Below are 25224 nucleotides of genomic sequence, written 5' to 3' on the forward strand. Positions count from 1 at the left end.
CACTGTGGATGACAAAATCTACGTCCTACATGCAAAAAAAAAAAAAAAACATGGTCAATCTGAGAGACCAGCTCTCAAAGACGGTTTTACATCTTTGTTCGTCATGACAGCAGGTGTTAAAACGTATAATATGTGTATTATCATGATGCAATGGCGTAGGAGAGATTAATTGACTGCACTTAGTAGATCTACATGCACTGATATTTAAAAGGAAGTAGCTTTTCCAAGCATACATGTGTGTAACAGATGACGTCAAAGCCAAATTGTGCATGGAAAGTTAAGAAATTAATTCAGATATACATTCCCTCATTATACAGGCCCTTATGGATTCTTATTGCATTTTCGATTTTAAGAGAATTTCAGTAACGACACAAAATGAACACAAGCGTGGAACCCATGACAAAAAAAAAAAGTATTATTATCTTCATTTTAAGCAGCTTTCTGTGGATTTTAGACTAAAATTATAAGTGTAACAACATACATTTTTTGTTAGAATATTTCAAATGGAAGAGAAGAGCACAGAAACATGCGTGGAACAAATGCATCTAAACAATAAATGTACCAATTAGGCAGCAGCAAATGTGCATTGTGCTTCTAGAACCTAAACACACAAGAGCCGATACTTGTGAGAAACATGTCATTCTGTGCTATGGCAGGGTTTGGCAATCATGTCGTGAGCAGACAGGAAGATCTATCTTGTGAAATGTTGTGTTTGCAACATATGTGTGCTTTTCCTCGACTTGATTGGTCACCGAATTAAATGGAAGTTATTAAAATAACTGTAAATGACCAGTAGGCCTACAGAATGTTTAGAAAAAGGGCAAGTTTTGTAAACCTGAATTTGATTTATATCAAATTATCATGCAATATAATACGTGTTGATATTATTATCAATAGTATGTAAACAAATGAAACCGTTTAATAAGTGCGAGTCGTGCGACTGAAAGAAAAAGTGTTGGTGTCTGTTAATATGTCCAGCATATGTACAGCAAGTGTATTAGAATTATGTCCAATCCTCACCCGGCACAATAATTACTATCTAAATGCAAGTACTTTAATACTGATTTTGGTCCATGTGTACAAATGGATGGAATATTGGTCAAGCAATGAAAAGACAATGAAAAAAATGCATCCATTTTTGATTAATCAAAAGGAATACTGTTCTTTGGTCTCTCGGAGTCACAGTTTGTTGAATGAAATACATTGAAAGATATAAGACACATTGTGATTGGCTAATGCTTAGCAGGTTTTGTTCCCTCATTGGCCGTGGTTCAGCTGTCCTCGTCGTCGTCACTGATGAGTGTGCGGCCGTCCAGGGTGGTGTCTCTCTCCCGCAGGAAGGTCTGACGGATGGCTTCCAGCTCGGTCAGCTCCAGGCGGACCTTCTCCAGGTGGAATGTGCGGCGGTTCTGGATCTGCCTCAGTGGGAATGGGTTCATGTCCACAAAGGCCATGCTCATCAACTTCCTGCGAGAAACACAAATAATCATGGTACTGAACAAGTGTGTGTGTTTATGTATGTCTGTTGAGCAATTATTGCATTTTCATGATTGCACACACCTTGCATCCAAGATGGTACGTGTGAAGTACCGAAGGTACTTGAAAATGGTCATGGGATCCTGGAGCTTTAGAAATTCCTCTTCTTTGTACTTGAAGAGCGCAAGAGCAAATCGGAACATTATCTGCCAAGGTAAAAAGAAACATCAAAGTGCGTCAGCAATCATGGAGTACTACGGTCACCCTGAAACAATTAGATTCATTATGGAAATTAAAAAGAGAGGTGAGTATTAGTATTATCATTTAAGTATCATACATTAATTTAAGGATTTACAATGCTCGTTTTAGGTTTGTTAGTAAATGTTTCACATCACTTGCTGTTGTGGTTAAATAAACAAGGGAAAAAGTAGGTATCACTAGTCAGTGCACAGCTGCTTGATTTCCAAGTATTCTATGTTTAAGGAACATGTGGCATTAATCCACCATACCTTGGGTCCCTCATAGAGAAAAGCGTCCCAGATCTTGAAGAGGATGTCACTGACCACACTGTCCACAAACACAACCAGGAACCAGTTGAAGGTGATGAGAGAGAAGTCTACCTTATAGTGCTCAAAATGAGCATGAAGCCTGGGTAACTTCTCGTATATCAGGTCCTTAAACACACGCTGATCTACCTACATCAAAAATAAGACACAATCAAAACGGTTAACAAACCAAAACAATTTTGTAACAGGACAAAAATATAGATTTATAAGAAAAAGAATACAAAATATATTTAAGTCACTTAAAATGTTATATTTTGGACCCTGCTGCAGTCACATGTCAGCAATGACAAGCCATAACTAGAAGCGTGCCAATAATATGGTTTCAACTGAAAAGCAATTGGCAAGTCACTCCATAAATGGTCATGTGGTTAGTAACCGAAAACTTCGGTAAAACATGAGAGTATTCATGTTGTTTAAGGTCAAAATGTGGTAAAGTTTGCTCATCAAGTGTTAATGTCTTGACAATGGAAAGGAACCTAAAAAGTCACTGTGATAGATGACAGAATATTAAAGAGACATGCTGTTAGCCTGCTGCTCATGAGTCATGATATCCAGCAAACCAAGACATGCTTAAAGTTTTGGGGGATTTTTCTCGTCCGAGTGAATGAATAATCTTGAAACGGTACCTGTGAGCCTAGCAGTGTTTTAGTGTAATAGTCACGTGGCATGAAAACCTCCACAATGGCCACGAGACACCAGAAAGCATCTTCTTGGTCCAAATACAGAAGAGCAATAGCTGCCAGCCTGAAAAAAATAATAATCAGAAATCATTTAAAGGCCTACTTAAGTGCCTTGAAACACACAGCATTATTCAATGTGTTGATGTTACACAAATGAAGATCTTTTTGATGAAATCTGAGAGCTTTCTGTCCCTCCATAGACATCTACACAACTACCACTTTGACGCTTCAAAATTTTCATAAAGAGATCGTAAAACTAATAATAAATTGAGAGGTTTAGTCCAAGTTTTCTGAAGAGACTTGATCGCTTTATATGATGAACAGATTGAATTTAGGCTTTATTCACATATAAACACTGATCAGCAAACCTAAAAAGAAGCTCAACCGAACCTGCTTGATGCGCGAGAACAAACCTCTTGCAGAACATGTTATGCAGAACCTCTCCTCAAACGTGCTGCGTAACACGAGAATGAACCTCATTGGTTCTTGCTGAAGCTCAAACATGTTGCGTAACACGAGAATGAACCTCATTGGTTCTTGCTGAAGCTCAAACATGTTGCGTAACACGAGAATGAACCTCATTGGTTCTTCCTGAAGCTCAAACGTGCAGCGTAACACGAGAATGAACCTCATTGGTTCTTGCTGAAGCTCAAACATGTTGCGTAACACGAGAATGAACCTCATTGGTTCTTGCTGAAGCTCAAACGTGCTGCGTAACACGAGAATGAACCTCATTGGTTCTTGCTGAAGCTCAAACATGTTGCGTAACACGAGAATGAACCTCATTGGTTCTTGCTGAAGCTCAAACATGTTGCGTAACACGAGAATGAACCTCATTGGTTCTTCCTGAAGCTCAAACGTGCAGCGTAACACGAGAATGAACCTCATTGGTTCTTGCTGAAGCTCAAATGTGCAGCGTAACATGAGAATGAACCTCATTGGTTCTTGCTGAAGCTCAAACATGTTGCGTAACACGAGAATGAACCTCATTGGTTCTTCCTGAAGCTCAAACGTGCAGCGTAACACGAGAATGAACCTCATTGGTTCTTGCTGAAGCTCAAACATGTTGCGTAACACGAGAATGAACCTCATTGGTTCTTCCTGAAGCTCAAACGTGCAGCGTAACACGAGAATGAACCTCATTGGTTCTTGCTGAAGCTCAAACGTGCTGCGTAAAGGCCTGTTCACACCGGGACGAATATCGCGTGCGTTATTCGCCGACGTTTAATGCCTCGTGACTAAACAAAGGGCGCCAATGTGAGTGTGCACACCGACGCGAAAAACGCCTTGCGTAAAAGCGTAATTTTTTAAAAAACGCCTCGGGTTCGTTTTTTTGGTTTGACGCGCTGCATCAAAAACTATCAGACCAATGAGATTGCCGCTTTTGCTCACGTGTCTGGAGCTTCTGAAGTTACAGTAAAACACAACTTGGGGGCGCTCAAACACAAAACGGTCTTGCCGAGCACACAAACGTAACGGCGAAGAAGATGCCGCCAAGTAGCGTCTACCATAGATATCCATAATAAAGGCTAGATGTCTCGTCCGCGCTGCTGGCCAATGGCCTTTATTATGGATATCTATGGTCTACACTGCCGGGAAGAAATAAGACGAGATGCAAGGCAAGATGAATGTAGAGCTGCTGGCCTCGTTGCTGTCGGAACATAAAGAACTATGACAAACGCGACAGCGACTACAAAACAGGACTATTTCTGTTTTACATTAAGCGCCATCTAATGTCAGGGAATGAATTTGCATGTTCACTCGGCTCAACGTCAGCGAAAATCGCTTGGGTGCGAACACAAAAAACGCGTTGAAAAACGCTGCCGAATAACGCGCGCCGATATTCGTCCCAGTGTGTACGGGGCTTAACACGAGAATGAACCTCATTTGTTCTTGCTGAAGCTCAAACATGCTGCGTAACACGAATTTGAATTATGAACTTTTTGAAGCGTAAAAGTGGTAGTTGTGTAACTGTCAATGGAGGGATAGAAAGCTCTCAAATTTCATTAAAAATATTTTAATTTGTGTTTCGAAGATGAATGAAAGTCTTACGGGTTTGAAATGACATGAGGATGAGTAATTTATGACAGAATTTTTATTTTTGAGCGAACTATCCCTTTAAGGCCAACATACTGTATTCATAGTACCAAAAGTAAAAAAACTTCAAATTTGATTTCAAGGGGACTATTAAGAAGTTGATTTCGCTTTAGACATACAAACACCCCAGCAATGAAGTCAAGAGCTGATGGAATCATTTGGATCTGCTACCTGTTGAGGCCTTGGCAGTAGCCGATATCTGGATTCCTCCAAGAAAAAGCCAGTAGCACGTTCCTGAGTTTCTGGATGCCATCTGAGTCAGGAGAGGCATAGTGCTTGTTGTTTGGGAGCGTTCGCAGAAGATCGAGCTCTATTTGCTTGCAGGCCGGGTTGGGTTTATCGTTCGCCGTGCACAGAAGGTTTTGGTAATAGTCTTTCGGCTGGTTGTCACGAATCTTCTTCACATGGTAGCTCACGCACCAGATCCACACCTTGGAACGGTGGATATGGGGCACTCCACTTCGCATCAGCGCCTTCAGCTCTGGAGATCGAACCATCTCTCTGTTCATGGTGATGGCCAGGTAGTTGTCCCACTTCACTCTGACTGATGTCTCCTGGTCTGTCAGGGAGAGAGACTTCAGGTCCAGCGCTCTCTTTTTTGCTTCAATTTTTTCCTCCTCATCTTCCTCCTCCGGGACAGTTTTGAAGCCAAAAATGTCATATTCACTATATGAGAAAGGTAACATTATCACTGGTTATATGTACAATTTGCAACACAGGAGGCAACAATTTTCAAAGTAACAAAGCCCAGTTTCAAAAGTAAGCTAGTAGAGATTAGCAAAACAACAAATCTAGTAGTTGGTGAGTTGTCAAAAGAACTTGTTGAAAGAAACCAACAACTAGTTGAAATCAAGCATTTGTAATAGGATAGATCCACTTAAGAAGAGCATGACATGTTTAGTGGAAGCAAGAAAACATCCTGTTCCTGTAGACAAGTAGCATTTGAAAAACACTAACATGACCAAACATGTTTGAAGATGAGATCTTCAAGTGTGGCAGCACAAAAATGAAAGTAAACAAAAGAAAATTCAAATCATATGGTGACAGAACTAGTTCTACAGTTTGTTTCAGTAACCAAAAGTTTAAAGGAGCCATATTTTATAAATTTGCATTATCTTTTTCCCATAAGTCCTCTTGTAATGTTAGTCAAGAATTCTTACTTGATCATCTCTATACCTTCTCTTGGCCCCTTACAATTAAACTGACATTTTTTTTTACTACTGTACCTTTAAGACTGCAATATGTAAATGACCTCTGCTATGACTGGTCTCTTTGCATATGAAATGAATAACAATAGACCTAATTCATAGCAGCGCCATCTTTGATTTTTTACGGGAATGACATATCTCTTCAGTGGGTTGTGCTGTTATTTAATGTGTGTTTGGATTGTTCTGCTGACAAAAAAACTGCAAAAATATCTTTGCAAGGAATTTAAGTAGACAAAAAACTCATTATAAGTGATCTAGGAGTACAGCTTTTTACAGCAGATGCAATTGAAAACACGGTAAGTCTATCTCTCACAGCTGTGCTTTCATACCCGTCATGGCGCTGCTCTGAATAAGGTCTTCTTTGCCAACTTACTAAATATACTGAATTTAAGTTGACATAAACAAGGACGGCCATCCTTTTCATGTTTGTGACTTCATTATCATGGGGGGGTGGGCATGATACCTGACAGCGTTGGGTTTGAGGATAGGGTGCTCCTGCTGGTCTGCACTCTCCACCTGTAGCGCATCTTCTAGTAAGCGGGTGATGACCTCTCCACTATGGGTCTGCTCTGAGGAGGAGCACACAGGAGTCTTCACTTCCTGTAGTAGAACCAGGTACTTGCTCTCCACCTGACACATCTTGGCCTCCAAACTGTTGTACTGTAGAATACACCACAAAGGAGGAAAGAAAGCCCAAAGAACAAAAATGATTCCTCCGCAAACAAAATCACGAGACATCACAGACAACCTTGGAAAGGATAGTGGAATGCTAGGGGAAAGGAAAAGGAAATGCTAACATGGCAAACATGGCTTTGCTTAAAGAATCTGTAAACAAAACATCCAGGATGGTTGTGTGCATTGAGTAGCTAAAGTCACAAACCTTTGCCTCTAGCACTTTCTCTCTGGATTCAGCATTTCTTCGTAAGACTGTCAACTCGAGAATTTCTTTGTTCAAGAATTTATTTTGGGATTTGTAGCCATGAAGACTGTCCTGGAAAAGTGTGAAAACCCAACAAGTTGTATGTAAGACACTAAAAATAATCAGAACTTTTACAGGTATGTACTGTTACTGTGCTTGGACAAGCAATTAAAAGTATTAAAGGACTAAATCTGAACATTATTTTACATTTCTGTAATAGATTCACTTAACAGTTGTTACCCAACACCCAACAATTCCAATCCCAACCATGTTAATATACTAATTGGTTAACCGTGACATCAAACACCACAACTATCATGAAACTAACCGTCTTTGTCTTATGATAAAACACTCAAGACTTGACTTGAACTCTACATCAAGTACTTCTGTACATCCCTTAAAGGGATAGTTCGGCCAAAAATGATATTTAAACGATGCATTACTCACCCTCAAGCCGTTCGAGATGCATATGTCAATCTTGTTTCAGACGAACACATTTTCAGTTATTTTAGAAAATGTCTTAGACCCTTCAGTGGATATAATGTGAAGCAATGGGGTCCACCTCCTTCAAGTCCCAAAATGTGCATATATCCTTCACAGAAGTAATCCATCCGGCTCCAGGGGGATAAACGAAGGCCTTATGAGGGTAATCCGTGCGGTTTTGTCGTAAAAATATACATATTTAAAACTTTATAAATAAAAATATCTGACTTCCGGCAACGATCGACGCGCGTCCACGGGTGATGGAAGTCGGCGTACGAGGTAGGACGTAGCGTCGTGACGTAGAACGAACGCGCCCGCGCAGCCAGAGAGCTATGCAGAGAGTAGAGCAAAACATCACCCGTGAACGCGCGTCGATCGTTGCCGGAAGTCAGATATTTTCATTTATAAAGTTTTAAATATGTATATTTTTACGACAAAACCGCACGGATTACCCTCATAAGGCCTTCGTTTATCCCCCTGGAGCCGGATGGATGACTTCTGTGAAGGATATATGCACATTTTGGGACTTGAAGGATGTGGACCCCATTGCTTCACATTATATCCACTGAAGGGTCTAAGACATTTTCTAAAATAACTGAAAATGTGTTCGTCTGAAACAAGATTGACATATGCATCTCGAACGGCTTGAGGGTGAGTAATGCATGGTTTAAATATAATTTTTGGCCGAACTATCCCTTTAATCTTGCATGTAACTGTTACCAATGTCAGATAAATTTCACCCTAAGCCAGGATCTCACTTAATCTCACAAACACATTCAGATCTACTGATTGGGAAGTACATGTAAGTAGGGCTGGGCGATAATTCGATCTCGATACGGGATCGCGATAAAATTTTGAACGATTTCGATAATATGCTTGGGACATATTATTCGATATTACATGCAAAAGTAAGCACAACAACAACAGTATCAGAGTCTGCCGTATGCCGGTAGGACACGCCCACTTCTCAGCGAGCAGCCGTGGCTACAGTAAACAGGAGACAGAGAGAGGGAGACATTTTTGGAAAAAGGAGAAAAAATGAGCGAAACTGAAGTTGAGGACAGCGAAAATAATGCCGAACGTGAAGGCGACATCACTACATCATTCGAGACCGAATCAGGCATGTGATTGGCTAAGGACAAAAAAGCAGGAAAATATACCGAGTCCCGAGAGAATGATTCTGATTTTATTACATTTATTGTAAGTTGCGATCGATTGTGGATAATAAATGTATTACTGACGGTAAAGTTGCGCTGTTGACGCTCGCGCAGCCTCTCGAGGAGAAATCTAAGGGTGTATTCACACCTGCCTTGTTTGGTTCGATTGAATCGAACTCTAGTTCGTTTCCCCCCTTGGTGCGGACCAGGGACGGACTGGGGCTAAAAAACAGCCCTGGACTTTCTCCCAAATAGGCCCATCATCCAGCCATTTGCCCCTAGCCAAGGATGTCCTGATACTATGCCACAATACTGTAACCTATATCAGACAAGGTATTCACAGCAAGTAATATCTCAAAAACAATGATGACAATTGGGGTTTTGTTTATTAATGAAGCCTCAGTCTTCAAATAAAAACAAAAAATGTACAATGCCATTACATCTGCATTGAAAATAAAATACAAATAATGAAATGTCACTGGCTACAGAAACCCTAATTACACAAACTTGTAATTATAAAACATATAGTTACTATATACCAGGGGTCTCCAACCTTTTTGTGTGTGAGGGCTACCTCAAGGGATAAAATAATCTAGAAGGTCTATACTCAAAAATATTTATTATACATATAACATGGTGGTGTTTTTTTACCTTACCTTTACCTTACCTTTACTTTTAACTTTTTTATTTTTCACCATCATATGCGAAATAATAAAATATCTTGATATTCTGGTTCAACAATTGGTGAAAAATTGTAATATTATTCTCTAAAAACCTATTGTAGCATAAACATTTAGTATAAATATTTAATGCAAAATAAATAAATAAACTGCCATAACTTCTAAACAAAAACATTACTGCATTACATTTAATAGCCTACATTTATAGGCCTACATGACTATTAATATAACAGCATTTTTAATATGAATACAGGCACATTTCTGCCAAAAAAGTTTGTTTTACTAAGTTACAGTTAATTCATAAGTTGTGGAGTGAAATGTCTTCTAACTGGTTTGTTCTTGGAACAATTCACCTGTTTTTTTTGCGTCAAGATGTTGAGAATATCAGCGCTGTTTAATCTGGCTTTTAACTAGCTTAAATCACAGCCATCTGTGGGTTTATAATAGAGATAGAGAATTCTGCGCTGAATTGAAATGCTTCTCAGTGGATCGCGCAACTCTGTGTAATAATGTTCGCGTGATCGAGATCAGTCCGCACAGCTGCTTCGGCCGCGATTCGGCCGTTTTTTTGGGCCGAGCTGATAATGCTCCGCGCTGGCATCCAACTTAAAGGTGCATTGCTGCCACCTACAGTACTGGAGTGTGAAACAGATTAGTGGGGGGAAAAAACAGGTTATGACTGCGTGTGTGGCGGGTGGTGGGCCGGCCCGCCGGCCGTCCTGGAGAACCGGCCGTTCTGTGATACTCCAGATCACACAGATGGCCAGTCCGCCCCTGGTGCGGACCTTTTGGGCAGGTGTGAATACAGCGATCGAACTCGGGTGCGGACCAAACAACCGAACCGAGACCCAGCTGAAGAGGTGGTCTCGGTACGGTTCCAATAAGGGTGTATTCACACCAGGAAAGTCCGATAGTTCACTTGCTTTGGTCCGGACCAAATTTTTTTTTTTTTTTTTTTTTTTTGGTACGGTTCGCTTTCACACTGCTCTTTTTGCAAGTGAACCAAAATTTGTAAACAAAACCACACGTGTGCTAAGGTCGTCCATTCATTGGACAAGGATTCTCAAGTAGGGAAATCAGGAAGTGCAAAAAAAACTTTTGTGTTATTCTCTACAAACGCAATATGAAGAAACTGCGCAGAAGACGGATAAGGTATAAAGTTTTGATTCATTTGAGAGGGGCTATGTTCACACATTCAAATAATGAGATTCTATATACTGCTAACAAGTGCTGTCAATGTTAACGCTTGCGATTAAGTTTGTCCAGTTTAACGCAGCATCATCCTTGTATATCGTTACATTATATGAACTGCAAAAGCTTTTTTGCATCTATGCGCGATTAGACTAAAGAGAGCGCTCTGTATGTGAATGTCCTGATGCACACACTCATTCATTCATTCCATTCCAATGATGCACACACACGACGCGCAGAAAGACGCGCAACAGTATCGTGTGGCCAGACAGCGCGCCGGAATGGAATTCTCTTTCGCACTTGAACAACAATAACACAAACCATTATGCCAAAATCTCCGACTACGGAAGCCTGTTAACTCAAAGACGCAGTGCTTTCTTGCAATTGGGTCGGTTCATGTTCACATCGTAAACGAACCGTACCAGAGTTCGTTTGGAACCGTACCGAGACCACCTCTTTAGCTGGGTCTCGGTTCGGTTGTTTGGTCCGCACCCGAGTTCGATTGCTGTATTTACACCTGCCCAAAAGGTCCGCACCAAAGGGGGAAACGAACTAGAGTTCGATTCAATCGAACCAAACAAGGCAGGTGTGAATACACCTAAACGAACTCTGGTACGGTTCGTTTACGATGTGAACATGAACCGACCCAATTGCAAGAAAGCACTGCGCCTTTGAGTTAACAGGCTTCCGTAGTCGGAGAGGACATTCACATACAGAGCGTTCTCTTTAGTCTAATCGCGCATAGATGCAAAAAAAGCTTTTGCAGTTCATATAATGTAACGATAGTTACAATACAAGGATGACGCTGCGTAAAACTGGACAAACTTAATCGCAAGCGTTAACATTGACAGCACTTGTTAGCAGTATAAGAATCTCATTATTTGAATGTGTGAACATAGCCCCTCTCTATGAATGAAAACTTTATACCTTATCTGTCTTCTGCGCAGTTTCTTCATATTGCGTTTGTACAGAATAACACAAAATTAGTAAAATAACAAATATTGCAGTACGAAATATCTCCATGCTGAGCCTTTTTTGCACTTCCTGATTTCCCTAACTTACTTGAGAATCCTCCTGTCCAATGAATGGACGACCTTAGCACACGTGTGGTTTTGTTTACAAATTTTGGTTCACTTGCAAAAAGAGCAGTGTGAAAGCGAACCGTACCAAAAAAAAAAAAAAAAAAAAAAAAAGTATTTGGTCCGGACCAAAGCAAGTGAACTATCGGACTTTCCTGGTGTGAATACACTCTAACTTACACACATGAGCGCAGCACACACACACACACACACACACACACACACACACACACACACACACACACACACACACACACTGTTAACAACATACTTCCAATAAAACATCTAAATGTGGAGTTTTTATATTTTTAACATTATGTTAAGCAGCCTCTATTTTTCCTGAATACCATCATGATTGAAAATGTGACATTGATTTTACTACAACAGTTCAATAAACAGTTACAATTAAGTCACTTACATTTTAGATGCAATATTGGCTGTTTTTGTTCTGTTTCAGCAGCGAAAATAGTTCTAAACAAAAATCACAGCAGAACCACGACGCATCTCAGAAGAAAACTCACTGTTTTCATTACTGAATGATTCAGCATTTTGAACGAATCGGTTGAGTCAAAGATTCAATGACCCATTCATTAACATCTGTCTTATTCTTGAATGAATCAACCGTTGAACGAATCGTTTGATTGAATGAATCAATGACTCACTCATTAAGACGGTCGCCTGCCACCATCTACTGGCGGTTTAGTGTTATGTTTTTAAGTAGTATCATTCTTTCCAACGTTTCTTATATGTATATTTAAATCAATTTCATAACGTTATTTTATGCAAATTGTAATTTGTAAGTGTAAATTGTTTAATTTGATCAGCCCTATCTAGGGTAACAGCCATAGTGTCTTATTATTCTAAATAATTGAATTTATTGATCAAATTTAGGAATTTTAAAATGAAAGATGAAGCATACATTTAATAATATTGGGGGAGGGGATGCCCTTTAAAGGTGCAGATATTACAATATGCCGATTTAAACATCAAAGCTGATTGAACACTGATGAGAATATTGCTTCAGAATAAATTAACACACACAAAAAAAATCCAGACAAGTGAATGACAGATTTACTTGTCCGAAGGACAAGCACATGAAAAGGGTTAATGTCGAGCCCTGTCTAATATGGGAGAATCAGCGCTAGCTAGCCATGCTAAAGGCGCCAAGCACCAGGCAGTTGTGGCTGTGCGTGTTAAACCTCTGAGGGTAAACTTTAACACTTTTTTAGTCTTATAATGACATTTTCAGGAATACATAGTCATGGAAATGTGCCAAAAAGTCATGGAAAAGTATTGGTTAAAATGTGTATGAAGCCCTGGTAATGTGAATCCTTGGTCTGCATGAAGACCTTAACAAAAAAGTTTTGTGCTCATTATTGGAAGGTATATTGTTTAATTTTTTATGTTATTAAAGGGGTCATATAATGCCATTTTTGTACAAGCTAATATGATTCTTTAGGGTCTAAATTAAAAGTTTGTAATATACTTTAATTAAAAATTCTCATTAGTATTGTAAGAAAACACTTATTTTACCTGGTCAAAAACAGCTCTGTTTTCAGCACGCCGTTTCAGTGCATATGCCTTTAAATGATCATGAGCTTTGCTCACTCCGCCCCTCTGTTCTGCGCATACACCGTTTGTAACACAATAACACAATAACCATAACGCGTTGTTCAGTATAAACGTGGAATTATGAATTATATTGAGAACGTCATACATAGAAAACATGCCGTAATGTACCCTGACTGAGTGTAAACCTTAGACGCATTCATTGTGAAGCGTGCAGCTAGCAATTTGCAAAGATTAATATATTAATATAAAGTTTAATAAAACGTTTCACTCACTTCCGTTCTTCTGGGGGTTCAGCAGGAACACGAATATCTGGTACCGATCCTTTTTAGCAAAGCTTCTTAGCAAACCCAGCTTTATACTGATCCTCGTTTATAAAGCAGTCTGGTGTGTGAAATGATTCGCGCAAACATGAAAGCATTGACGTTGCTCGTGTGGAATATTCCCTTCGAAAACAAAACTCAGCCACTGCGTCTTCAGGGATTCGGATTCAGGAACATTAAAATGACTGTGTTCGTTATTACACCCAAGAACAGAACACCACAATCGCTTAGACGCCATTCTGCTCATAGACAGTGCTCCGGCATATCAACAATGACCGCGCCGGTCCGGTCCGCGCCGCGCAGACTATGATTGACAGCTACCTCATGTGCGAGGGCGGGTCTGTGTTGAAACGCTCCCGTCAATCAACAATCGTGGGAGGGGCGTCCGTTTTATTGACGTCACAAAAACGAACGGCTCGATTTGAGGGAGGGGGAAAACATATAAGGAGATTAAAACAAAACCACTGGATGGATTTTTATCATTATATGATGTTTGTGTACAGGCACTGCCAACACACATTTCAGTACAATCAACTTGTAAAAGTGCATGTACCATTATATGACCCCTTTAAACTTTATTCGAAAGTTTCAGTGAATCTCTTATTTCTTTAAGCTTCAGGATATCCCTTACACTGGCAACATCTGCAAAAACTACATATCGTAATAAGAATCGAGATCGATCAATATGGAAAAACATATCGTGATAAAACATTTTTCCATATCGCCCAGCCCTACATGTAAGTGTTCTTGTACTACCTTCAAGCTGTCCAACTCTTGTTGTTCCCTAGTTGCACTAGGTGAGTTGCATTCAGCTGACTGGGTTCCTCCTTCGTCACTCTGCTGGGAAAGTTTTATGATGACTTCGTCCTTGGCCTGAATGGTCTCCATGAGCATGCCCAGCTGTTCATTTATCTCCCCGATTTTGATCTTCAAACCTTTCAACTCCTGTTGAAGACTCTCCTTCTCCAAGGCTAGCCTCTCCATATGACCACAGAGATCTTTGATCTGGGTGTCCCGCTCTGTCAGGGCTTTGTCCACCTCAGTCTCTTCTTCGTTATGATTGTGAGGCTCCATGTTCCCAGGAGGCACTTTGGAACGCCAATCGCATTGGGAGCTACGTAGTGTTTGTTGGAGAAGACAAACCAACTCCTGGTAGAAGGGAAATTCGGTGTGAATAAGGCTCTGATATAGTTCGGCAGAGCACAGTGACCCATCAATTACTTACACAACTCAGACACACACCAACTGATCTGATCGCGCAAAATGGGGATCCTTTATAATCACTGATCACTCTTTAAAGTCCTGAGGTCAAAGTTTACTGTAATCCATTAGAACAGGGGTAGTCTACCCTACCCTGCTGCTGGAAGGCAACCATCCTGCCGTATTGCGCCAACTCTAATCAAACACACCTGAACTAGAAAATAACAGGCTACCCTTGCATTTGAACCAGTTACGAAAATGTAGACCTCCATTTGAGTCATTGAGCTCCTGTCTTCAGATTGACTAAATTACTCATTCATGGTTTCTTACTTTTGTTTGGGACACAAAAAAAAATCTCAAGGGATTTCAGAACACTTGCTTTACTAGGACTCTTAACTAGGGTCAAAATAAGTAGGGGGCTTGACCATAAGTCGAAAGTCATTTATGTTACATCCTGACCCTAGAACGGTCTGGTATTGTATTAGGTATTACTAATTAGATCAACATTTTGGAGAAAGGCAATGATAACCTTCAGTGTTCAATGGTCTTTTATCTTCATGTACCAGTGCATTATCACCAAAACACTGATACAACAAAAAAGAAACATGGAGATCAAAGTTAACCATTATTCTGTACAAACATTCAATTTGCCCTGTAAAAATAGTTTCAAGAGTCTGCACATGGTGAAATGACGGAATCTTAAATATGACATCGAATTGAAATACAGGTACATTGGTTAATTAAAATGAACAAAATTAGTCGTCGAGTCTTCAGGAAGAAAGACCCAGTGATCGGTTGGTTGGCTGGAACAAGTTTTGGTTTGAGAAATACTTTTCTCAGCATGCTTTTTTAGTTGTTAATAAAACATAACACCATTTCAAGTCATTAGCAGTCTTATTAAGGTGGGGACACACCAAACCGACACCAAAGAACTAGCGCTGATGAAAGCCGACTGTGTTGTCGCCTGCGTCGGGGGGGAAATCTGTGCTTGAACACACCGAAAGGACTACAGCCGACTGAGAGCTAGGACGCTCGGTCTGCGCCTGCCTGTAAATGAGATAACTGTCTATTTCAGCAGATATATTCAAAAAGGGAAAGCGAAACTAAGACTGCAGATATACAAACCATAAACAAAGCAGCGCTTGCTAAACGTTTTGAATATCAATCATGCTGATCCCGTTCTTTATTTCACTCCGCTCATGTTATTATGAAAATATTCGTGCATTGGAATGCTCAGGTAAGATTACGTCAAATTAGAACAGCCAGTCTTTTTTTTGTGCCGTCTTAACTTCTTTATTCGCTTTCATCAATTTTGCTCTTATCCTAGTGCACTGACTCGTTTGCTAAACTTAACAGCCAATCAGAGTTCTCTTTCACCGATGGCCTGACGCCGATTCTACATGTTGAATTGGCCCAAAAAAAAAACAATAGCGCCAAAAAAAAAAAAACTGAGTCGGCCGACGCTCAAAAACAGCCTGGTGTGTCCCTCTCTGGCTTCACACCTAATTCACATAATAATTGAAAACATTTTTATTCTGAGTATGCAAATCCTAAAAAGGTTAATAAAATGTTATCAGTTATGTTGTAATAATGAATAACCACATATTGTTGTTTATATATGTTACACAGAATCCTTTTTTAGAGTTGTTAATGTGTTAAACGCACATCTATGGGCCAAAGGGGAACTCTAAAGGGGAAAACATAACAACAGTACCCATTTTGTGGTTCTCAAGGCCCTTGTTTTAGATCCGCTAACACCTTTATAGAAAAGCACACAGAAATGTATGACTGGAGTAGCAAGCATTTACTGCACCAAAGCTTTCTGGTGGGTATTAGAAAATGCTTTGAATTACAAATGTAGAAGAAAATGTAGAATCATCAGATACTGTGCCAACATCAACTTGCACAAGGGAAATCCCCATGTATAATCATTACAAGGAATGAGGAAACTAAAACATGGAGAGAGAAAAAAATGACCAGAAATAAATAATAATACATTTTACAGGTTGCCATTTTACAAGCAAATACTATATTATTACACTTTGGAAAATTTAGAATGGGTTTGCAAACTAACATTTGATACTAAAGCTGCCCGCCGAGGACACAATATAAGTAAAATATGGTTTATGACTTTTTTTATTTTTTTTTATTGAAAGTTAAGAGTGTTCTGATTGCTTTAAAAAACTACCACTACTAGATGTATTCATATTGTACCTTCTGACTGGCGAGTTCCTCTCTGAGGTTGTTCTCTTGCTCCTGCAACCGGTTGATCTCTTCCTGCTGGGTCTGAATACAGAGCTGCAGTTCGGAGGTCTTGGTCCCATTACACTCAACCGGCGAGCTCTCGGCGCTGCGGTTAACTTTGCCAGAGCCCACGTGAAAGGGCCGTTTCATCCTCGAGGGGTTGCGGAAATCAAATGTGAACGCTGAGCCAATGGAGTCTGTGGACAGTCAGGAGTGAGTTTTAAAGGCCTTTCAATTTAATCATCTGTGTTTTATTAAGTTAAATCTCTGAATTATGATCTTACATCGGTTAAAGTGAGATGGGCTCTCCCGGCGCTGGCTGTCTGATGGGGATTTGTGATCCGGTGCGTCCTTGGTTGGAGGATCCACCATTTCCCAGTCCTCATTGCTGGCTGTGTAAAACACACTGCGTCTGTTCTCTCCTCCTCGGCCGGGCCGCAGGTGAGACATGCTATTTCTGATAGACGGTACAAGGAATGTAGTAAGGAGGAGCAAAATTCATGCCATCTGTAAAAGTAATAACTCAATCACAGTATATTATAACATGCTACCGCTGATGTCAAATGTTCATTTGAGTTACATAGCAAAGGTTAATTCCAAACCTTGAGATAATAAAGAAATACGTGGTACATTTATCTTGCTATCAGCATGTTCTGGGATCATCGTTATTTAAACCAATCTCACATGACTTCTTTTATTTGCATAAGGGGTCAAAGTATTCTATTCCCAGACTCTTAAAATCTAACACAGAGCTGCTGAAGTTTAGTTTAGTTTGTTTATCAGTGCTGAAATCCAGATTCAGTCCTTTGGCCGGCTTCAGGATTACGTCATCTAAACAGATCCAAAGTCTTTTGGAAAGTTTGAGGAAACGATCACACATGGCAACAGTCGTCAAAGTAGTTAAATATGAACAATTCTAAATCAAGATGCAGATGTATATAGCTTAAAGGGATACTTAAGGATTTAGCATTAAGCTTTGTATTAGTAGAAAACCTGTAGTATTTTCGAATTACCATGCTTTCCACCCTCATATCCCCCTGAGACGAGAGATTTATGTATTTTTTGTCTTTTCTCAGTCTAGAAAGCTCCAAATTCAAAAATAATTTCACATTTCTTCTACATAAATGACCCATTTTAAATACACATTCATCTTTCCAGAGGTGAAGTATCCCTTTAATTTATAATTATAAATACATAAATAAAGACCATTAAAAGTGGAAAATTCTTCCGTTTCAACCACAATTCCCCAAATAAATGAACCATACTGACTAAGTGGGTTGTGTAGTCCAATGTGTTAGTAACCAGACTGATTTCAAATAATTCTATGAATTATACTATATTAAAGCAACACCAAGTAACTTTTCCTCTGCGGTCGCCCTACAGGTTGGAAGCGGAATTGTCCATTACCGCTGTCGCAAATAATTTAGCCTACTGCATCCTACTGTCGCACGCACATGCTCTCTGTTTATCCAGCTCCGGCTTTGGAATGAACGATGTCCACAGACAAGGTAGAGTATGTTGCATGATTTCATAAAAGTATGATGTACTGCGTAAACGAAGAAAAACAAAATAATGACAATTATAACGCTTGACGTAAAGCAAGTCAAATTTGTAGTTTTCTTATGTCTCATTAGAACTACAGAAACGCGACCTGATCTGGCAATCTTACACAGCGTGGTTATAGCAGATATAGGACCGCAAAGCGAATCCAGGAGTGCCTTTCACCCTGTTACGACTTAATGAACCACTGAAACGATTTTGGAAACATTATTTTAAGGTAAAAAATCTTACTTAGTGTTGCTTTAATATTAAGAAAATATAAAGCAGATTTAAAAAATATAATAATTTGAAGCAAATTGAAGGCTATTAAAAAACAAATATAAATGTATGACTGTATGCTATACTGTGTGCAAAACAGGATTAAATGTTGTTTTGATACAAATTGCATGTCGATTTTCACATTATCAAATCCAAACAAATTCTGTTTGTCCAGAGTTTTGAGTTTTTAATGTCCAATAACAATAAACGCCCATTCTCCCAGACCTACCTGAGCCCAGAGCCCCAGTGTCGGAGGGAGTTGAGAGCGGCGGTAGGTTGTGCCACAGGGTTACGTGATGACTGGAGCCCGACCAGCCCATCATTGTCCATCTCCAAAGCAAAGTCATTCCGAACACTTTCCATGCTCTCGTTGGGCTTCTCGTTGAGCATTGCTTCTACAACAACACAGTCACGGTTTGAGTCATCGGTGTCATTTGTGTCTATCACCCGTCACAGTCTGGTGCTCTTCTTAGTGTCATTCATCAATCCAAGATGTGTCCTTATTGCCACACATCAGTCAATTTGCACAACAGAGAAATAAGTAGTTTGAGTCTACAAAACGACTTAAGTGTCCCTTATTAACTTATGTGCAAACATTTACTTTAACCATAAATGATGCAACTTTTAATATGTGCCAGTACAGGGATTTTTCCATCATTAGAATGAACCAGTTCTATTTTTTTATCAATGCTAATAATGGTAACAGGGTTGACAATTTGTTGCACAATTTTGCAGATTTTGATAATAAATAAATTAAAGGTTTATTTCCCTTGGTTATGCAAACCTGTTATTACCATTAAATCTTCCTTCTCTACAGTTAATCTACAGTTGCATAAACTTGTCAAAATTACATCATATTTTTTAGGAAGCGAACTCCGCAAGCACAAACATGTCTTCTAATAATAATTTAGGATTGTGGACAAAAAATACGTAACAGTGAACCACTATGTCTCGTATTTTTGTCCACAATCCTAAATTATCAGCCATGTTACTGTGAGTCTGTATAGTAAATCATGTATTATTGTACAGCAGATATTTATAGAAATAAATTCTCTTTCTAATAAGTATCTTGTAGTGCCATGCACAATGTTAGTAATGTCTAAATAAAGTGTAAAATTGCCAACCCTGTTACCTTTGTTAGTTTTATTCCAACATATATTTACGTATATAGTTATGTATTGCCAGAATATGCATTTAAGCAAACATTAATGTAATGTAAATAAATACTACAGAATAAATGACAGAACTTTGGCAAAATTGCTACTCTGTTAAAACAGACCCTACTAAGTCTGTCTTTTATACACTAAGATCTTCATGTATGAAAATACAGTCAGGAAGTATCAGAAACTACTGCAAACAAAGTCTTTGACTCCACGGTGCAATAATAATGTTGCTGACGAATATCTACATTTTAGCAAGTGTAAAGCACATTTACAGTTCTAAATATAGCTGTACTCCCATTGACTGCGTAACAAAAGTTATTGTGATACCAAGACTATGAGCTCTACTTTATCATTTTCGCTGAAACATTCCTGAATGTTGTTTGCATGTGAAAAAAAATGACATTATAAAGGTCAGTAACAACTATGCTGATCAATTGAATATAATGACAAATGCAGAGAGAAATTCACAGGTGCATTTTTTTCTGTTCATTAAAAATGAATTGCTAATGACTTGCAAATGCGACACTAATAAGGAGGAAGCGCACTCGCTTTTTGTTTTGGTTCTGCCTTTTCGACTTCAGAAATAATGCTAAATGCTACAGACAGTCTCGGAGCAGAAACCACAAAACTGTCTAAACCCTTTATAGTCCCTAATTAAAAATACTTCAACCCTTTATCATTATCTCTTTGTTTTAATTATACCAAAATTTTAGTTCTAAACCCAAAAAAATTCTATTTACATTTAATTATTTGTTATTATATAAATTATTTTCAATATTTATATATTCAATATTTTCGCATCTAACATAGAAGTTTATACATATATATATATATATATATATGTGTGTGTGTGTGACTGTGTGTATATTATATATATATTATATTTATATTATATATGGTAAATATATTCACTATATTATCATATTCATTATATTTTTACCATCATAAAAAGTTTTTATAACAGCCACCTTTAAATGTTTATAATTCAACAACGAATAAGATTAGAAAAAATATCATTAAAACGTTATTATTATAACTTTATTGTTGGTATACAAATCAGTTTTTTTAACCTTTATTATTAGTAATGGACCAACTGACAGGGTTATAGTACAGGGTTTTTTTTCCTTGAGAAAAATTGACATGTACTCCACCTGATATATATCCATCTGAATCGTTTCGAAGTTTGTGAATTGAAATTGCGTCGAATCACGAAATGTGTGTCAATAACCATCCCTAGTATGTACTCACGGATACACAATAACATTCCACTTCTATATTTACACACATGCTTTCTGGAAAACATGTAAAACGGTGTCACACGGACTGAGGAGTCATGTGCATTTACAGTATGAGCTTTGACTCACCTCACATGATCAGTAGCAAGCAAACTACAGGTTGACATAGAAAATTCCACATAAGAATAGACATGATCAAAAACTGATTTTTATCTTGCGTGTGTATTCGTCAGGGCCTGCTCACTTCTCCATATGATCTCACCTGCATCTTTGGCCACCAGGCCCGTATGTGGATGAAACGGGGTGGGGGAGCACCAGCTGTCTCTGTGACCAGACATGTTACAAAACTCCCATCGTTTCTGCTGTAACTGCTGCAGCCAGTAGTGCATCACCTGCCTGTTGGGTGCCTGCATGCAGAAAGGGCAACAAAAAAAAAGCAGTGTGAAACCAAGGCTCTATTTTTGCTTGTCGTTTTGTGGTATAAAAGCAGTCTTCGGAGGAACAGGGTCAGGTGTGTCCCCTTTGAGAATAATCATGCTTGTTTCGTTCTCAGTTCCAGTTTGGTGATGAAGTTGCTCTTTAACTGTGAGAATCAAAACACACTTAAAACAGAAAAATACACGAATAAATGGTCAATTAGTGTCCACAATAAAGAAAATCATTTTAAAAACCCAAGTTCTTAGAAATGTATCGTTTGTATTTATGTTGGATTCATCTGGGTTTGAAAGTCTTTAATACCATTTTCGATTTCTTTTCAATTCAATGCATCGAAAAAATGCTGTATGGTGTGACATTTTCCTTAAATCTTGAATGCACGCGAGTGTACACATCTTAAAATTTCCAAAAATGTTTTTCAATGTATTTTTTCAGTTTGAAAAAGATAGTTTACACATCTCATGAAATATGAATTCATAAATACGAGTCGCACTACATGGCATTTCTTAATTAACGTCGCTTTGCATTTAAGTGTTAAAAATACATTTGAATTCCGAGACTAAGACATGCTTATCATAGAAACTTGCATTCAAGACAATAAATGTACATGCATGCATTGTATTTTAAATATAGCTTTGAATAAATTAGTCAACAGAACTAAATATTTGCATTATGTCATTGACCCCACAATGTTACATTACATGGTATGCAAAGTTTTGCAGTAAACACTGCTCATCTTCAGTCAGCACAGGCATGCTGGGACCCGTGCCAGCTCAGATCCGTTTGAAGACATTTCCTTCAACCTCGATCCTGATAGCAAATCGCTACACTGCCATGTCATGAGGGCCTGAAGCCAAGTGAGTGTTATGCACAATTAAATTTTTAGAACTTGAAGTTAAGAAAGCAGCATCCTGTTACATTGCCGAACAGTTTGAGATCTGATAACCCGCCCTCCACGTCCAGAGAGAAGACCAAACTGTTGCAGAGCTTGCAAAGACAGCACAGTCCACAATTAATCTTGTGTTATAGTCCTACATTCTCCAGTCATGAGGAAAGAGGTTTAGATGATGAGTCCAGCATGTTATATTGTATCCTAACAACAGCTGAATGACTGAGCCAGTGTGCTTTGTGTAAAGAAATATTCCCTTCTGTCTACAGTAGTACATGCATCCTTACATAAATATAGGGAAATCATGAATGCATAGTTTATAGGTTAATTATAAATATACAGGTAAAATGATGCACATATGTAAAATTATGCATGCATGGTGCACCAAAATCGTGCACGATATGCACATTTTTCTCTTTAATATATTATAAAAGGGAAAATATTAAATTATGCACAACTCTGGTTTACTGTAGGTCACTTTAAGGATGGTCAGTAGTAACCACTTGTTGCACTAGAACTTTCTCACAGTCACTTCACACCGTTAAAGTTCATTAAGAAAATAGTTTTTCACAAAGAAGCTAATAAATTCAGTGCTTTTAATCTTTATATGGAGAACTGTTGGCATAGGCAGAAGTATCTACATACCTTCAGTAGGAACTCCTTCCCCTCGGTGTGGATCTCAAAAAGCCCCTCATCGACCTCTACATCATAACTGAAACAAGCATCCGCGATCTCAATGTGTCCCAGTGGAAGGGCGTCTTGAGGAGTCTTAAAGTAATACAAATAACATTTCCTGGGGTCGTACACAAACCAGCGCGTTTTGAAGCCTCTCAGGGGCCCTTTCACTGTCAGTTTATTCAGGTAGCCACATAATTTGGATTGCTGGTCCTTCGTGGCATCGCATTCGGGCACATCGAGGGACTTGGTCGCCAGGATCCGAGAGTTCCTGCTGGGATTGGCAGCGCTGTCATCCTCTTCATGCATCTTTCTCTGGACTTTCGTCTCTATCAGCGATAGCGAACACAAGTTTCCATCCGCATGACGTCACATGACTTCCATTCTCGTGCTGCTGCCGCGGAGGATGATGGGACGTGTAGTTTGGCTGCACAAGCTATCGTTAGTATTGGGAAAAATGAAAAATGTGTAAACACCTTACAGTCTATGGTAAACACTCGTAGTACGGTTGATTCATAAGAAATATATTATAAAGCGGGAAAACAGAATAAAAATTAAATAGTATAATACAGTAGGCTATATAATTAATATAGCATAATAATAATAATAAAATATGCATATAATATCATAAAATATAATATATAATGTTTTGGGTTTTTTATTGTTTTTTTATTGTATATAATATATTTTTTTTCCATTTAATTTAATTTATTATTATAATTTTTTTAATTAATTAAAAAAATTCATTTCATTATTTTATTTCATTTAATTTTTTATATTTAATTTAATTTTTTATTTTATTTTATTTTATTTTATTTTATTTTATTTTATTTTATTTTATTTTATTTTATTTTATTTTATTTTATTTTATTTTATTTTATTGCTGGGCCTCACAACAATCATATTTTGCGTTGTCTCTTGGGGTGACTGTTAGGGGGCGCAAAAGAGTGATATTTACACTCTTAATTCAACTAGTGCTGCAGTGTTTGCTGTTTTACCTGATATGCTTGTTTTACATATGCTGATATGTCTGTTTAATTTAGTCTGAGTTGAATGTAATTTTTGTCAAGTCCAGATTATGTTTAAAAATAGATTATAAATATGTTCATAAATTATCGGATATGCTTGTTTTACATGCTGAAACTTTCCATTAAAGTGTTTGTGTTTTAAAGCACTTGTTATGTTGTAATTTCTTACATCATCTCAAATTCCAGTAAAAGCTATCTTTCTTACATCATCCCGTCTACTGGGATAACTAGAAACATGAATAATACAGACGAATTACATTAGAAGAGACTGATCCTACCCAGGGAATGAAAGTGATCCTCAGAGAAATGAGACGAGAGGACAAGCCTATATGATTCTGCTCTCATCTCATGTGACAGAAACCATTTAATGCTTTTGACCTTCGGCAAAAAGTCTGACATACTTATAAGCAGGGCTTCCATTATCTCTGAATCTGACGTTCTGCTTGTTAGAATGTCGAAACGTTAACTTTTGTTTGTTAAACTGTTTCCATGCCCCAAAATATCTGTGGTTGCCATGGCTGCTGCTCTAACAGTTTGTTTGAGATGAAAAGTGAGAGGGAAACACTTTGGTTTCCTGCACCACAAGCCACTCTGTGACATCTGTTGAAACCAACGACACAAGTCACGTTACAAACTGCTTTATTCAGAGCTGGAAAACGCTAATAGAAAACCTTTTTTTTTTTTTTTTTTTTGCATAAACAGTGGCTTCTGTTTAATAACAATGGTAACACTTTGCAATAAGGTCCAGTTAGTTAAACACTAAGCAATACATTTGTTACAGTATTTATTCATCTTTACAAATGAATGTTTTGCCAATCATTATTACATATTCCGGTCTTTTGCGACCCGGATGTATATCTAACACGGATGGATCTCTACCTGTCACGATAATATAAAACTCTCCTGATATTAGAGTAACAATTGCAGAAGGATAAAATAAAGCATGTTTTGTTACCTTTTGGAGCGTGGAAGGGTTTATTTTGAGCAGATGTTTTTTACCATCAACACTGTCATCATCAGAGCTCATTTCCCAGTACATTCAGCATCTGGCCTATATTTGCCATCTCAAACATATTCTCAAAACTATCATTTTTAACATCTTCAAAATC

At 38.4% G+C, this 25224-nt stretch overlaps 1 protein-coding gene across 1 annotated transcript; it reads right to left on the reverse strand.

Annotated features, from left to right (window-relative positions):
- Nucleotides 1-1040: 1040 nt before the first annotated feature.
- tbc1d2b (TBC1 domain family, member 2B) lies at nt 1041-23481 on the reverse strand. Its single transcript, XM_056264921.1, has 13 exons — nt 23058-23481; nt 21351-21495; nt 18920-19085; nt 17157-17329; nt 16843-17069; nt 14185-14577; nt 6908-7018; nt 6491-6687; nt 4991-5485; nt 2669-2786; nt 1986-2171; nt 1561-1682; nt 1041-1467 (listed from the first exon to the last, which is right to left on the reverse strand). Exons 1-13 carry the CDS (start codon nt 23394-23396, stop codon nt 1272-1274), a joined length of 2868 nt encoding a protein of 955 aa, XP_056120896.1. The 5' UTR covers nt 23397-23481; the 3' UTR covers nt 1041-1271.
- Nucleotides 23482-25224: the final 1743 nt, after the last annotated feature.

This window comes from Rhinichthys klamathensis, unplaced genomic scaffold (assembly GCF_029890125.1).
Source record: "Rhinichthys klamathensis goyatoka isolate OS25496 unplaced genomic scaffold, OSU_Roscu_1.1 h1tg000228l_1, whole genome shotgun sequence".
Lineage (NCBI taxonomy): Eukaryota > Metazoa > Chordata > Actinopteri > Cypriniformes > Leuciscidae > Rhinichthys > Rhinichthys klamathensis.